This window comes from Plutella xylostella, chromosome 31 (assembly GCF_932276165.1).
Source record: "Plutella xylostella chromosome 31, ilPluXylo3.1, whole genome shotgun sequence".
NCBI classification, from domain to species: domain Eukaryota; kingdom Metazoa; phylum Arthropoda; class Insecta; order Lepidoptera; family Plutellidae; genus Plutella; species Plutella xylostella.
In genome coordinates this window covers 966,353-983,890 of record NC_064011.1, presented here as the reverse complement: position 1 = coordinate 983,890, position 17,538 = coordinate 966,353, and the positions used below count along the sequence as shown (strand labels likewise).

Below are 17,538 nucleotides of genomic sequence, written 5' to 3'. Positions count from 1 at the left end.
ACATATTATTATAACCACACTGAGCTCTAATTTTGAATTAGTAAGGTCACATACTACTCAATTTTTAGGTGGTAAGTTCATAAGATTTGTGATCTTTATTCATTGGTACAATGGTTGTCATAGGTAGTAGAACTTAAAACGGTTTGAAAAAAAAAAAAAAAAGTTTTTTTTTGCCTTGGTTTTTTATGTGATACACCATTTTGTTGGTATATTGTGAACTAGCTGTTCCCGCGCGCTTCGCTTCGCATTAAAAAGATTTCCCGTGGGAATTCCGGAATAAAAAGTAGCCTATGTTCTTTCCCAGGGTCTAGACCGTATGTATGTATACCAAATTTCATTCAAATCTGTTCAGTAGTTTTGGCGTGAAAGAGTAACAGACAGACAGACAGACAGACAGATAGACAGACAGACAGACAGACACAGTTACTTTCGCATTTATAATATTAGTTAGGAAGGATATTAGTTAGGATATAAGGCGATAACACACCGCGTTTACTGTAGGTGTATGTGTAGATATTTTATGCATATCTGCAGATATTTTCGTTATCTGGGCCGCGCCCCCGTACATGTGTTTTACCCTTTACTCTATGAGTATTATTTTTAACTACTGAGCCGATGGTCCCGGGTTCGATTCCCGGCTGGGGCAGATATTTGTTTAAACACAGATATTTGTTCTCAGGTCTTGCATGTGCCCGTAAAATGGCAATAGGCCCGCTATTACATTGGGACTAACATAACACTCTGGCGAAAAGTGGGTGCAGCAATGCACCTCTGCCTACCCCGCAAGGGAGTACATTAGTACAAGGCGTGAGTGCGTGTTTTTTTTTTATTATTATTTTTAACTTATCGAAATGATGTTTAAATAATAAAGAGCACATAGGTGTTATACATCCTAATCTTAACTAATATTATAAATGTTTAAATAAATAATATTATAATATTATAAATTTTTCGCGCCAAAACTACTTAACGGATTTTAATGCAATTAGGTAAACAGAAGGTCTTGACTCTGAAAAAGAACATAGGATACTTTTTATCCCGAAATTCCCACGGGAAAACTTTTTAGGGCGAAACGAAGCTCGCGGGAACATCTAGTTTTCTATAAATTCTTCATTTTAGTATTTTCTTTAAGTCTAAAATAAAAATATCATTCATTTTTGACCATTGGATGGTAAACTACCTTGGAAGAACGCCTGAATCTTTTGTTTTCATAGCCGAACTAATAATTTCCTTTAAGTAATTTAATATAATCGTAAGTAATAGTATTCACTGGTTAGTTTATATTGTAGAACGATAGTTAGTAGCTAGTTTATATCTACTTACTTTTTGAAATGAGTATTTGACTATAATATATATAAATATATGTATAGGGACACTTTAGAATATAAACCGATTACAATCTAGACGTGCAGGTTTCCTCATGATATTTTATCATATTTTCCTTCACCAATCGAGCACGTGGCACCAAAATTGTACTAAAATTCGATAATTTTATTATACTTAAGTAATTTATTATTACAATTGCGTACTTACATACATAACTACCACTCACTTACTTATCTATACTTTGTCTTATCTGAATCACGCCCCTGATAATGACAATACTCATCATAATAATCAAATGTAAGTAAAAAGTTGTACATATTACTAATAATTACTAAGGCATCGCGGCGTTATCTCGTTACGGATCGTTTATGTAACGGCGTTCGCCGTTTATCGTTACATTCGCCGCTAGCCCAGAATAATCGTAACACAAGATTAGGGGCAAAGGTCATATGTTAGGTATTGTCATCTGATGAAATTATTATGTACTGTTACTACATAATCTACTACTAAGTAACTTAATACCTATATCTAGGAGTGTATCCTGTATTACCACAAAAGAGTAATTGTAATGGGAATAGCTATTCATTCGAGGAGAATCTATCAACAGAAGACAGTATCCAAACGCACGTCCCCATTGCTTGGGCACGGGTCTCCTTCCAATGAAGGAAAGGATTAACCCTCGGCCACCACGCGGGCCCAGTGTGGGTTGGTGGACCCCAACACAAGCAAGCTTGTTCTGAGAGGGTTGTCGGGTAAGTGGGCACACGACTGTTAGTGAGAATTACCTACAAATAGTAACTTCTACAGACTAAATACTATTTACTACTACTATAGGACTACCTACTAGGCCTTTACAGTCATCTCATGAACGCCTGATCGCAAGAAACTGAACAGAAATGGATGTAAATAAACAATCATTGCACCGAAGGTGACCTGTGGCCTTTCTAACTAGAAGATAATTGGCATCCGTGCCTCGTGCCAAGCCGGATGAATCGAGATATTGTAAAACAGTTGACGGTGCAAACATGATATCATCCAAGTAGATGTTACACCATCGCACCACGCCCCTTTATAGTGGACTATAGACTATGGACGACCGAATGGCGTAGTGGTTAGTGGCCCTGACTACTCAGTCGAAGGTCCCGGGTTCGATTCCCAGCTGGGGCAGATATTTGTTTAAACACAGATATTTGTTCTCGGTGGACCAAATATAAGGAGGCCTTTGCCCAGCAGTGGGACACAAATCAGGCTATTTAAAAAATAAATTTAAAAAAAATTGTTCTCGGGTCTGTGCCCGTAAAAGGGCAATAGGCCCGCCCCCTATTACATTGGGACTAACATAACACTGGCGAAAAGTGGGTGCAGCAATGCATCTCTGCCTACCCCGCAAGGGAGTACATTAGTACAAGGTGTGAGTGTTTTTTTTTATAGACTATGGTTCTGAATTGCTTGGGGTGCATAGGGTCTTCTGTGCACCTAGGGTAGTCAGCGACTGATAGGCCGTCTCATTACGACATCACGAGGGTACTATGGTCGTGCCATGATATGGAGGTCTATTCTATTCTCGGTGCGGGTGTAAGCCTTTTCATTTTTATGTAATTTTAAAGGTACCTACCTAAAATATAACCTAACTTGAAAAACAAATTAAGTACCTACATAAACATGTAAAAAACGATTACATCCTAACTATAGTAGAACAATTCCAAGGAGGGCACTGATACCTGTAATACAGATTATATCTAGTACAGGTATTGGAAGTTTTCCATATCTTAGTACATAAGGGTAATAGTAATACTGTAACTTCTATAATGTTGAATCAATGCTATATGTTAAATTAATATTGTAACGATTTGGGTTTTGTGTTCCTGTTATGTTACAATTACAATGTGTGTGTGTAAATAAATAAATAAATAAATAAATGTACCTTTACTTGAACAATAAAACTATTTTTATTTTATTTATTTTTAAGCACCTGCACCTGCCTCTCTCGAATGAAACCAAGGTTTGTATGGTTAAAATGAACTGGTTACACTGAAACTATATTTTATATGTATGTAACAGTATTACTTAGGTTTCGGTTTCAACCGAGTTTCGGCCAACAATCAAGTTTCGGCGGCTGTTTTGGTTTCGGCCAATTTTGGCCGAAACTTTTGCCGAAATCGAAACTGATTTCGAAGTGGTCGCCTAACTTCTTTTTCGGCGGACGTCCGCGCTCGCAGCCCTGTTCTAAATTATTAAGTACAACAAACTTACTAGGTACTTTGTTCCCATTTCATGTCCTAACTAATGTACAATAATGCACCAAATTTCAGTATTTTATGAAATTCTACAAAATGTGTTGCTAAAAGGGTGTACCAAGCCGAAGCCTGCATGTGCAACATGGTATATCTAAGCCCGAAAATGAAATCAGAATTTCAAAATTGCCATGTAGGTTACGGCTTAGTATTCCCTTTTTGCAACACCCTGTATATTTGACCGAAAACCAGTTTCGGTCGGACCTACTTTGTATTGTGCAGTGTGACCAGCTTCCGTACTACCACCGACACATTAACGTGTGGTTAAACGACGCATGCTAGTTCGAGTTGACCCAAGAGAGTGCCGCCGCTACACGGGTTCGTTATCGACGTGGATAAACGTAACTATATCGCGTTTCATCATCAATATGGCGCTGTGATTTGTGGGATTAAACGAGTTTATCGACGTCGATAACGGATCTCGCATACACGGCCTCGCATTCACTGATGGATCGCGCAAACTTTGACGAGCCGTTTAACAAAAAAAAAAAAACATTAAGCAGCATCGCATCGCTTATATTTATTTATTTCATTTATTTATTATGCCATAAATTAAATGTAGGTACCTACTAGGTACAAGTAACGAGTAACTATATCTATCACATCCATACAAGTTTTGTCAGATTTGACAGATAAGCAATGCTTTAAGAACACATTGGCAATTTGACCATTTCCCATCGCGCTGGTCCATTGAGGGATCTAGATCTAGATCTAGATGTGTGACCCAAGAGTTCAAACATCTAGAAGTGCTAGGTCTAGATAATTATATGCAGGTTTCCTCACGATGTTTTCCGTTAGATCGACGGTAATGATTCATTTTAAATAAATTCCAAAAAGCTCATTGGTAAGTCAAATATATTATACAAGTTACGTTAGATTCGACAAATTGTTAATGACTAATGCTCGGTGGTGCTAGCCCCGCAGGTCGTCGGTCCGGTGGTGTCCCACGCCTCGCGCGGCTGCCAATGAGTAATAAGAACAACACTCGTGTCAGTTTTCTATCTATTTGTCTCAGGTATGTGACATCTTGTGAACTCCGGTGATATCTGGTGAAGGTATAGTTTGGCCAGTATTACAGCTACAGTCAAACTATAAAATCCTGACATCGAAGAGTGCGATTTTGCTAAAACTTTTTATGATCATCGGTTATTTACTTACTTTTACATACATTTTAAAAATTAAATACCATTTGACTATGGATTTTTAACGGATTTGTCCTTTAATAAATATAACAGATCGATTAAATGCGATCTTATACAATTAGTTAGGATCCACTTCCGTTTTCACGACTTTATAGTTGGACTGTTATGTACTTATTCATAGTATACCCTGATAAATCCTAGATAAAACTTTTCCGTAGTCTAGTTCTGCAGGGTCATAGACTTAGTCTATGTCATGTCACTTAGTCTATGCCAGGGTGCTGCTAAAGTGGAGTACTGAGCCAAAAGGGGACGACTCATGGGGTCATTCTGAACGACTTTTGTATATTAGGACACTCTAAGAAGAAAGGAAAGCTAACGAGTATATGTGTGTACCCTATGAATGGCGTAACTTACCCATGCGGATTATCATCAGCCAATAATCATCCACTGCATTAATCATCCATCCGACATAGGCCTCTCCTAAGGAGCGCCACAACATTCGGTCCTCGGCCTTGCTCATCCAACCACTACCAGCTACCCGCCTAAGGTCGTCAGTCCATCGGGCAGGAGGGCGTCCCACGCTACGTTTGCCTGTTAGTGGTCTCCAGTCGAGAACTCGTCTACCCCAACGATTATCGGTTCTTCGACAGATATTACCAGTACATTGCCAGTTCAGCTTGCATATTTTGACAGCGATGTCGGTAACGTACGTTTAGCGTTTTTTGACGGCTGTAATGTTAAAATCCCGCCTTCAGAATCGCACTCGATTTACTAGTTGGTTCCACAGTACGAAGCTACGACACTGTCGATAATACTCTCACAGCGTTATCATATCAGCAACAAGCCCAGACAGTATTGCAGACGGTACGAGCACGCGGGTATATGTAGAGGTGTGACGGAAAAAAATCACTAGTTCCTCCCAGAAGCATAGAGCAATAAAATAGCTTACGAGACTCTTTTGTCAATAAAAAGTAAATCGAAGTTTCCGCGCGCGAACGAAAATTTAAATTTGGAATTTGTAAAAAAGATATCGTCGATTTACGCCGCGGTTTGGATTTGGAACTTTTCGTTCGGGAGTTTCTGCGTGCTTTTTTTGTTGGAGTTTGTCTTTTTGAATTTGGAGTCATGTTGCTGTCGTCGGTTTTTGGTTTACACGTGAGTTTTAATTTTGTTTGTATTAAGTTATTTTTTGGTGTAAGGATTTTTTTAAATTTATTCGTTATCTTTACTTTGGGACTATACAGCAAAACTAACCGTTTTTAATTCATGTGTCAAGAGAAGCTAATCTGATTGTTTATATTTTTTGTTTTAAGTATAGATCGTACTTAGACTACCTATAACTTGCATAGTTTTTGCAGGGCTATTTCAGCACTTTTTTTACCATTTAATCGCGAATCTAATATTTATATATTCGACCACAGCTAATGATGACACATGTGATTTGACGAAAAATATTAATACTTAAAGCTATTTTTTTTGAGGACATAAAATATATATATTTTTGGTGACATAGAATAAAAAGCTTTATACTTTGTACAATTAATATTTAACTAAAAAAGTTTTTTGTAAAAAAAATATTAGCTGATACCTATGTCATAGATGTCAAATCTATACATTTCCTACCTATTTGTTTCGAAAAATAACATTTATTTAATTTTAACATTTATTTATTTAGATACTGAGGCCTACCAGGCCTCAGAATCTTTAAATCAATCGTCATATATAAGAACCATGCTACATCTTACAAAGTAAGTAGGTATAGGTAAGAATAATAGTAACAAAATGTCGTAGGTACTTCCTATAAACTGAGCTTTAATTCTTCTGCTGTCTGTACATAAATTATTATTAAATTATGAGCTTAAAACCAATTTAAACGGGTTTATTCCAATAATCACTGAACGACGCACAACAACAAACAATATAAATTACACCCTATCAGACACTTTATAAATACGGGAGTTTAATTACTTTATTGATAGGTAATAAATTAGTAATTATTATACACTCACGAGAAACAAAAAAGTACTAAGTACCTACAAAATGCCGATTTAGTATTTCAGTCTCGCCACCATCACGTGAGTACCTACAAAGAGTTTCTATGGAAAAAGTATTTCAATTCTTTAGCGATTTTTCAAAACTTTCTCTTTTTAAACCCCGTAAGTCTTAATTTGAGTATGTATGGTAATTTTTACAGAGGCTCCCGAAAAGTGTTTAAGAACCTACTTTTATCTCCATAACTAGGTACTCACTTAATATTTATTTTATCAAAACAGAGCCCAAAAAAATAGCCTTCCAAAAGTAAATGGTAAAAAAAACATTAGTTTTGTATAATTTTATTTAGTGAATAAATCAAATCAAATATTTTATTGCCATAATAAATCGAAATCGGAATACTATATATTAAGCAATTTTTAATCGCTAGCGCAAGTTTGACACATGCCTCGAAAACGTATGGTAAGAATATTATGGCCCCAAAACCAAATTTAGATCAAATGCAGAAATGAAATGAAATTAAATCGTTTATTTTTTCGACGTAGAATATTAGAATTACTTGTCAAAAGTCATATTACTCTACCACCATTTCACCATTTTACTTTTGTTTAATAAAAATAAAACACGCACTCACGCCTTGTACTAATGTACTCCCTTGCGGGGTAGGCAGAGGTGCATTGCTGCACCCACTTAAACACTTGTTTAAATATAATGCATAAAATAATAAAATCAATTTTAATAAGTATTCAAACAGTTTTTTATAATTTTTGTTTGCGAGTCTTTTTTGGCTAATGATAAGTACATGTTTTTAGGCACCCTGTACAGTGTGATTCATTGAAAAAGGTGTGGTTACTAACCTAAACCGTTTGTTTATAGCAAAACAGCGCAATCTGTGCATTCTACGCAAACATGGCCTAATTATGTCCATTATTATAATAATTTGTGCACCTATTAATAACTAAAAGGCGTCAGTTTATCAGTAGATTGGTTGCTAAGCGCACGATATAATTATAAGGAAAATAATGAGTATTGGACCTGCCATTGGATTAAGGGCGAGGGTTCATTTACATACATATATATATGCACTCACGACTGTAAGCCCCGAAGGGGTAGTCAGAGGTGGCTCACAAGCGAGCCACTCACTTATCGCAGCACATTTGTAGTTTTTTGGAATAAGTATACAATGCAATTTAGGATACACATGTAGAATCTAGATGTGCAGGTTTCCTCACGATGTTTTCCATCACCGTAAGAGCACTTGGTAGGTATTATTGTACTTAAACTCCTTAATTGAAAACATAATTGAAAGAATTCATTGGTACAGGCCAGGATTTGAACCCACGGCCTCTCGGTTGAGAGGACGAAGACTTATCCATTACGCCACCACCGCTCTCGAGGGTTCATTTTCGTCTGATCTTTGCCTATGTCTGCTGGGCCATGGGTCTCCTTCCAATGAAGGAAGGGTTAATGAAAAAGTTTCAGTGACAATAGCACTAAATTACTCCTAAACGGAAAAGCCTAGCTTAATGACGCCTTCTGCGATATTGAAGAACATTTAACAGCGCATCAGAATATTATTTAAACGTACTTATATATATTATGCTCGAAATAAAATAAAGTAAGTAAGTAAATGTTTTAAAAATTGGCGCCATTTGGTTTCGGCATTTTGTAAGGCGACCGAATGGCGTAGTGGTTAGTGGCCCTGACTGCTATGCCGAAGGTCCCGGGTTCGATTCCCGGCTGGGGCAGATATTTGTTTAAAGACAGATATTTGTACTCGGGTCTTGGGTGTTGATATTTATATTTATATTTAGTATTTATCTATCTATGTATTTGTGTAGATATATCAGCTGTCCGATACCCGTAACACAGGTTCTGCCTAGCTTGGGGTCGGATGGCCGTGTGTGAGATGTCCCCACATATTAAAAAAATATTATTATTAAAATTAAGTAGAACTTTTTCATTTCTCGTGAGTGTGTAAGGATACCTTTTATTTTTTCCGAATTTCCCACGAGAAAACTTTTTACTATATTACCTCATCATAGCTTTATAACTGGGACAATGATGTCGATTCTGAAGGATTCAAATTCTAATTTTAGAGCTGTCAAAACCTTCTTTAATTAAATTCGACACTCATATTTCCGTAAATGTAATTTTTTGCTAGCATAATGTATACAGGGTGTTGCAAAAAGGGTATAGGTACTAAGGGTAAGCCGAAAGTAACTGTGTCTGTCAGTCTGTCTCTCTGTTACTCTTTCACGCCAAAACTGAACGGATTTCAATGAAATTTGGTATACATAATATGGTATAGACCCTGGGAAAGAACATGGGCTACTTTTTATCTCGGAATTCCCACGGGAAAACTTTTTAAGGCGAAGCGAAGCTCGCGGGAACAGCTAGTATTACATATTACGTAGGTATTCGTTATAAACTAACAAAACAGGAATATTCATCCATTTCGAAACCACCAGACCTTCTATGGTTCTTGAATAAAAACAATAACAACCAAGAACAGGTCTAAGGTTCCTCGATAGTACTTAATACTATCGAGGAACCTTAGACCTTCCTTAAAGCTTACAATCGCTTAAAGCCTGCCCGCTTGTTCTCTACAAACATACTCGCTTGCACGACTAGTTGAGCATGGGATATTGTTTCAAGTTCCCCGAAGGTACTTAACCGGCTTAGACAAACAATACATGAACAATATAGAGTGTCAGTGCAAAAGAAACGTCTCTAGGTACAAATAACACCCCACTTCTACCACTAAGCTCTTATTTTAACTTAATTACGTACAATGGTTGTCATTAGGTTGAACTTAAAACGCTTTGTTTTTGTGTGTGACGCACCATCTTGTTAGCACATTGTTGATCTAAGGTAACCGGAGTTCGTTTTATCATGGTGTTGCCACACTGCCCCACTTTGAGTACAGTGAGTACACTTAGTACGTTCGCTGGGGGTCCAGATAAAGACATCACACCACACAAATATTGCGTAAAATGTTTGTTTGTAAATAAATATTGTACTAATAGTAATATTGAGGGCTCGTTCTTATGACGTCGGCAATAAACGGATGTAAGGGATTTGTTCTTCAATTCTTCACTTTACTTATCAATAACATTTCGGGTAATAACACATAAAGAATGCTGGTTAGGCGAGGCCCAGTGCGTTGCGTCGTCTCAATGAAAAGACGCAACGCTACAATGGGGCCTCACCCTTAGAATATTTGTTATAAATACGAGATGCACACCGCGAGCTAAGCTGGTTTAGTTTAGACCACCTGAGTCACCCCCCTTCGGCTTAGTTTACCTTTTTTGCAACACCTTGTATATGGCCTTTAGGCCTTTAGCTAGTCTCTCCCCATACCCTACTAGAAGTATATGCCTCCTAACGTAGCCTCTCGTCCCAGCGCCTGCTGTCCTGACGTTCTGACGGGCGTAGTCTATCCTTCCATTTAAAACATTCAGACTTAAAGTAAGTCAGTTCGCACCTACGCACACACACACAGTCATGTCGCCGCCATTTTTGTGCCTCAGTGTTCTATTCTATTCTATTCTCTGTGGGGGTGTAAGTACCTGCACCTGGCTCTCTCGAATTGAACCTTTGTGCATATCCCCAAGGTCTAAACTGCCTTCCTAAGCTTGGACCATTTCCACACCACGCTGGTCCACTGCGGGTTGGTGGGTTCACATATCTAGATGTGCTAGATCTAGATATGCAGGTTTCCTCACGATGTTTTCCTTCACCGTAAGAGCGATGGTATACATTGTACTTAAGTTAAAAGAACTCATTGGTACATGTCAGCGCCGGGATCGAACCCGCATCTCTGGCGTGAGAAGCGGGCGCTTACCCGACTGAGCTACCACCGCTCTTCCTCGGTGTTTAGTTAGCGAGATTTCTTCCGCCTTTTTTTCTACTTCCATGGTTAACCCCTCGTCTGTCTCGTCCCCAGCGCCTCCTGCCGTGTCTGCTGCTGAGCCTCTGCCTGTCCCCCGCCGCCGCGCGCCCCCCGCGCCTCGCCCCCGACAGCGGGGTCTTCACACAGTCCGCAGAGTGTCATACTGATGTGAGTATTGTTACTGCTGAATTACAGATAGAACACATACAATATGTACATACAGGGTGTCGCAAAAAGGGTATACCAAGCCGAAACCTACATGTGCAGCATGGTATATCTAAGCCCGAAACTGAAATCAGAATTTCAAAATTCGCGTAAAACCATGCTGCACATGTAGGTTTCGGCTTAGTATATATTATATCCTTTTTGCAACACCCTGCATATGCTCACTACTGTTATCCCCGAAGGGGTAGTCAGAGGTAACTCTCAAGCGTCACCTGCTTTTCGCTGTACATTTGTACTCACGTGATAGAGTCAAGCGCCGTGTCGCCGTTTTTGAATGAGTACAATGCACTTAGGTTACACATCTAGAATCTAGATGTGCAGGTTTCCTCACGACGTTTTCCTTCACATGTACGAGTACTTCGTGGGTACATATGTCAGTGCCAAGATTCAAACCCGCATCTCTGGCTTACGAGCGCTTACCTGACTGAGCTACCACCGCTCGAGATTTCAGTTAAATATAAACTTTAAGCTAATGTTGACTTCTCAGTATTATACATATAGCTGCATTGCTTTGACAGTATACGGACTGAAAAAACACACATAGATTTGATTTAGGTAATGCCGACATAAGCAATGCCGATGAAGTGGACACACTTGTGTGAATTTCTATAAGTACAAAGAATACTGAATGCGATGCGTTCGTTGGGTACGATGCCGAAAAGTGGACGTTAACCTTAAGAAAATTAATGTGTTAGGTTTTATCAAAAGAAGGACGTAGTATTCTGGATCTATAAGATGGATACTAATCATAAGACGTCAAGATGCAAATCTATAATTAAACAACCGCATTATCAAAGTATGTTATCATAACAAAAGCTTCACTAATCGAGGTCCTCCAGGGGTCACCGGTACGGCAATCTAAGGCGGTAGCTTGAAGTTTACTCATGTGTGACCATTTCCATGTTTCCATCTTAGATTAACAATATACGAACAAGATGCTGTCTTCTTCTTCTTCTTCCTAGCCTTGTCCTTATTTAGGGTCGGCTTTTTGCGTAATGTCACGCCATTTTGCCCTGTCCTCTGTCATACCTCATTCACTCCACACTCTCTCATATCTTCTTTCACACAGTCAAGCCACGTCTTTCTTGGTCGTCCTCTCTTACGCCTTCCTTCAGGTCTCATTTCCAACAATGGTTTGTATGGTGTGTCACATACAAAGACAAAGCAAAAAGCTGTACGCATTTTGTTTACTGTCAAACCGTTCTAAGTTCAATCTAATCCTAACTAATATTATAAATGCGAAAGTAACTGTCTCTGTCTGTCTGTCTGTCTGTTACTCTTTCACGCCAAAACTACTGAACGGATTTGAATGAAATTTGGTATAGATATGGTCTAGACCCTGGCAAAGAACATAGGCTACTTTTTATCCCGGAATTCCCACGGGAAAACTTTTTAAGGCGAAGCGAAGCGCGCGGGGACAGCTAGTGATAAATATTGTAAGTACCAATGAATAAAGTCACACATCTTCTAACCGAACTTAATTCGAAATAAGAGCTCAATGGTAGAAGTGAAGTGTTATTTGTCGAGATGTGTTTTTTGCTCTGACGCTCCATCTAGTTCGTATATTGTTAATCTAAGATTTCCATGTTAAGTCTCACAGTCACATGACTTTTCCGAGTGCAGCCTGTGTAATATTGACCCCTGACTGACCCCTGACTGGCCCCAGTATGATGAGATCAACGACACGGGAAGAATAAACAAATAACATTTTGATAATCTTATCTAAGTACAGAATAGATTTTTTAAAAGATCCCTATCGATTTTACAGAAAACCTTAAATGCATGGAGTTTATTCATTAATTAATTGGTTAGGAAGTGTTGTTCTAACGATTTTTTCAGTAAAACATTGTAACTAATTTAATCAGTTGCTGTATTAAAATTTATTCATTGAAGATACAAAGTAACTTCACGATAACAGTGATCGCCTAAGGAATGTCTAAGAGCTCTAAGAGCAATTATAGAGAAATCGTTACGCAATTTCTGTGCTAATTAATTGAATATCTCTCTTTATCAGCGACCGAGGTACAACCGTAATTAGAGATTTCAGTATAAATAAATAAATAAAGCAAACTAATCTGTGTAAGTTTATCGCTAAAACGGCGCGTGGTTCCAGATTGTGCATCGTCTATGGACCATTCTTATTTAAAACGGCTGCATATTGATTTACGGACATTTTCAAACACTATTAAAATTTATAAGTATAAGGGCTGATTTTTCAATAGTCGGATAAATGATATCTGAGGAATAAAATTGTTCCTGTCAATGTCTTATACAAACATTCTGTCGCGACAGCATGAGCATTATTCCTCAGATAACTTTTATCTGACTATTGAAAAATCAGCACTTAGAGGTTATTTTTACCCCAGATATTATAGCTTTCGTAATAAAGGGGCATAACTCAAAAACACTGAGCTTTGATGTTTTTACCCAAATTGGGCACAACATCAACTAGTCTTCGATAGCATCTTCTTACATTTTAGATTTCATAATTTCGTGTTTTTATGTGAGTAACAATATCCTTATAAATATTTCAAAGTTTTAACAATTAAGAAATGTTAGGTATAACTTAGGATGAACGGCAGATCGCAATACTTTAAACTTTAACATTGTGTTTCATACATGCTAATTCAAATTATTAGCAAAACGTATGTAAAAATATAGGTTACAATGATAACAATTACATAATTGTCGCCTTGTCTTTCTATTTTCGACGTTTGATGCGTCTAATCTTTTTATCAGGCGCCAAAATTACACTTATAATGGCCCACTGATCGCAGTGATATCGTAATGATTATCAGCTATAGACCACGCGTACATTCGTCTAAATTGTGAACAATCATGGATGATAAGAACGAATTGTAGTGTTTTGCTCTATCAGCATCATAATTCCTGCTGTAGTAAGATTGTACGACGTACATAATTATGTATATTAGATGTATTTGATTAGCTATAATTTTAGCCCGATTGCCGCCATAGATATAGAATTGTTTAAATACGTGACTAGTTAGCTGTATATTATCTGAGTTATAGTAAATCTTTGGCGGTTTCTCCACCACTAAAAGTTTTAGTGGTTTTACCGTTATCTGCTTATTTCCTGGAAATACCCTATGAATTCGAATTTGATTTACATCATCAAAGTAGGCGTTTTTTGCAACTTGATTTTGGTCAACTTTGCTGGTATTGTATTTGTCCTTTTGAGGTACGCGACCTTACAAACCATTGCATACTAGGTCTTGGGTAGATACTGTACAACGGGCATATACCTATCTAGCTCTACTTCATTCAAAATATGAGCATTATGAATAATTTTTCATGATACAGACCGAAAAAACCCTTCATAACTTTCTATATGAGAGCAGATCAAGCGGATATAAAAATAGGGCGGCGTCGTCAAAATAGATAAAAAGTAATAAAAACTACGTCTCTTCTCATTCCGGGATCAACAGTTCAATGAGTTTCGACTGATACTCGAACTTGTATCCAGACTAGTGACCAAATGAATCATTATACTTTAATAACTTTTGCCGAAAGATATAAGCAGAGACACGAATCTCCACACCTCACAAATAAACGTGATTTTTGCGAGACATCACGCCTCACATTGGTGCTTAAAGTCGTGGTTCGACTTTGACTGATAAAAGTGGTAATAGCGAATACGATTATAAAGCTAAAACATACAGATAGTTGTTAACTCTTAAAATTAATTAGGGGCGGTCGATTTCGGAAATGGATTTTATCTGATTCGTATAGTTCACATTGGTCAGACTGTAGGCGAATGAGATAGATATTGTTTGCTACCAAAAAAAATACGAATTCACTATAATTTGTAAGATAAATTACATTGCTCCTTGCATCCTACCTTAAATTGAATGTGTTAAACAGACCAATAGCAGTGCTTTTATATCTAGATGACCTCATTATCTATAAGATAAGATTTAGAACACATTTGAATACTTTTGAATGAGTTAAGTTCGATTAAATTGCCAACGGTTATAAATTCAATCATTACAAATAGAACAATAAACATATTGTTTAAATACAAGTACATGCATAGGTTATCTACTAGGTGTATTTGCCTTATTTTCTTTGTCTACAACAAAAAGTTTATTCCACAATCTGAACGTAGCATTTCTTTCTTACAGGATGAACTCCTAGACCTTTGCCAGCGGTGTGCCAAGCTGACGAAATCCACCATCGCCCTACCCTCATGTTGCTCTACCGACCTTCAAGCCAGGAAGTGGTGCAGTGACTACGTCTACTTCGGACGAAGGCAAAACGACTTCTACTGAATAGACGATAATCCAATGACAGGTCACTATCAGACAAACCAAATGATGCCTTAACGGAACACGTAAACTAAGACATATCATTAGGTTTAGATTTAGACACGGATTTGAAGAAAGTAAGAGAAAAAATCGATGAGGAATGAGACGAGTTTGAGGTGAATTATGACAGACCGCCTAGTAAAACAGTTTGTGAATATGTGTGAAAGTAATTTGGCAGAGTATGAAGAATATATGAGAGTATGACAGAGGATAGGGTAAACTTGAATAAAATAAAAAAGCTGACTCAAAATGCGGGAAATGTTAGGAAGGTGAAAAAGAAACATTTGTAAATTTTAAAAGCTTTGTTTTAAAGGCCACAACTTTTATGAATGCGAAGTTTTCTGGCGATAGAATACTTAAATAGGAGACGGCTATAGATAATAATGTATAATATGAGATACAACCAATTAATGTAAAAGAGCTTCGTTCTTCCTTCGTGTCTCTGCTTCTATCTTAGAAGTGCATGTGTTATGTAGTGTTTTGGGAAATCATATATTAACCAGTAGGTTTATATATAATTCTCATTATCTTTGTTGTTTTAAATCCTAAATATAATATGATTATCGTTACGGGTTATGATGTGATCAGTGTAAGAAAATATTTTTTGTAGAAAACCCCAATTAAAGGTGTGCCAACTTGTAAATTAGCAACTACTTACCTACTTAAATTTAAGTAGATAACTTTATATTATAATTAGGCAATTAAAAATGTGATACTTATTTATAATTTAAAAATTAAGATTATTTGCGTAAAACAAAAACGAGTGCAGAGGTCATATATCATTATTATAAAAACCCGAAATGTTGCAATACTTATGAAAATTTTGTAATTATGTAATTTACAAATCAGTTTGCAAAGTCTTGTTCCAAAATCGTACCTATATGTAACTAGGTATATAGTTTCGTGAAAATAATTGAAATTATGCATAAATTTTTAAAAATAACACTTTAACATAAATATGTAGGCTCAACGCACATTTTTTATTTACTTTAGGTACTAAAAAGCAAACTACGGAAGGTAAGGTAACTACAAAAAAGCTCAATAGATGGCGCTCCTTGTAATTTTGTATACAATGAAGTTGTGAAGTAAAATATACCTTGTTGTGCCGCAATAAGAGTTGTATTAAAATGTGATTCTAATTTTAATACATCTGTGATGCATGGATCCCCTGCCTCATTACATGGCTGTGAAATATTAGTTACATAAGTACCTAAATATAAATAAATACTCATACCTTATATGCTGTTTTATTCTTTTTTTATTGATTCTTTTCATAAATTTCATGTTATCATCAAAATTCAGTGGAGTATTTTTCTTTGCCTTTCCTTACGGCTGATTATTTTGAATAATATAGGTAATATCTAAAAGTTATGTGAGAAATAGATAATACCTAATGTTGGAGTCAAACATTGACAAACCCTAGTTCAGCTGTAGTGTTTGTCACCGACACGCTAATGCCATAAATTCTTCTTTACTAATCATAATTTATCCGGTTATTTAAAATGTATTAGCTTTTTTTACAACAGTACTTTGAGCACCCTCTAAGTATATGATTTGTTACATTGCTATAATTTTTGCTTCAGGCGCTAGTCGTTATAAGTTTTTCTGAAACGATTATAATATAAGTTTATTATTATCGTATCGTAACATGCTTAGTTTGATCATAATATTCATTTGTTTTATTTACAGTGCCTATAGAATATCTAGACAATTTATATTGCCTTTACCGAAATAGTTAATGTAGGGTAAGGTGGGGTACATGGGAAAAAAGTCGGTTGCCGATTGAAAAACAAAATCCTTTGCAAGCCCAAATAGACGCATTTTTCCTGAAATAAAAATGACATATTATGTATCTAGCCTATCTGAAACCTAGTTAAACATTGTGAGATATGGCGTTTCGACTTTCTCCGTGTTCGGCATCATAAGGGTCACAGTGACAGTTAAATAAAGTCCATTTTTCTCTCCACCTTTAGTTTGCAAGGTGCGGGTGCCTATATAAATAGAGTGAGTCGCCCGCGCGCCTCAGTTGTAATATCACCATGCAGAAATGACTAGGTTTCAGATAGGCTAGATACATAATATGTCATTTTTATTTCATGAAAAATGCGTCTATTATGTAGTCTGAGCCTATCTGAAACCTAGTTAAACATTGTGAGATGTGTTTATTATCGCATGGTGGAGAGAAAACCAACTGTGACCCATAAGCTACTGATGAGTATATCAGTAGATAAATATTTGAATCTATAAATTTATAATGCATAGATTTCTAGGTAGTAGATATACTAAAAAGAAAGGTATAAGTATACATAAGACTGAAGTACTTCCTTATTATTCCTGAC

General features: G+C 36.8%; 1 protein-coding gene across 1 annotated transcript; it reads left to right on the top strand.

Annotated features, from left to right (window-relative positions):
• The first annotated feature begins 5,380 nt into the window (after window positions 1-5,380).
• Window positions 5,381-16,437, top strand: LOC105393505. The gene is made up of 3 exons (XM_011565278.3): window positions 5,381-5,917; window positions 10,704-10,817; window positions 15,017-16,437. The coding sequence occupies exons 1-3, from the start codon at window positions 5,888-5,890 to the stop codon at window positions 15,161-15,163; spliced, it is 291 nt and encodes a 96-aa protein (XP_011563580.1). The 5' UTR covers window positions 5,381-5,887; the 3' UTR covers window positions 15,164-16,437.
• Window positions 16,438-17,538: the final 1,101 nt, after the last annotated feature.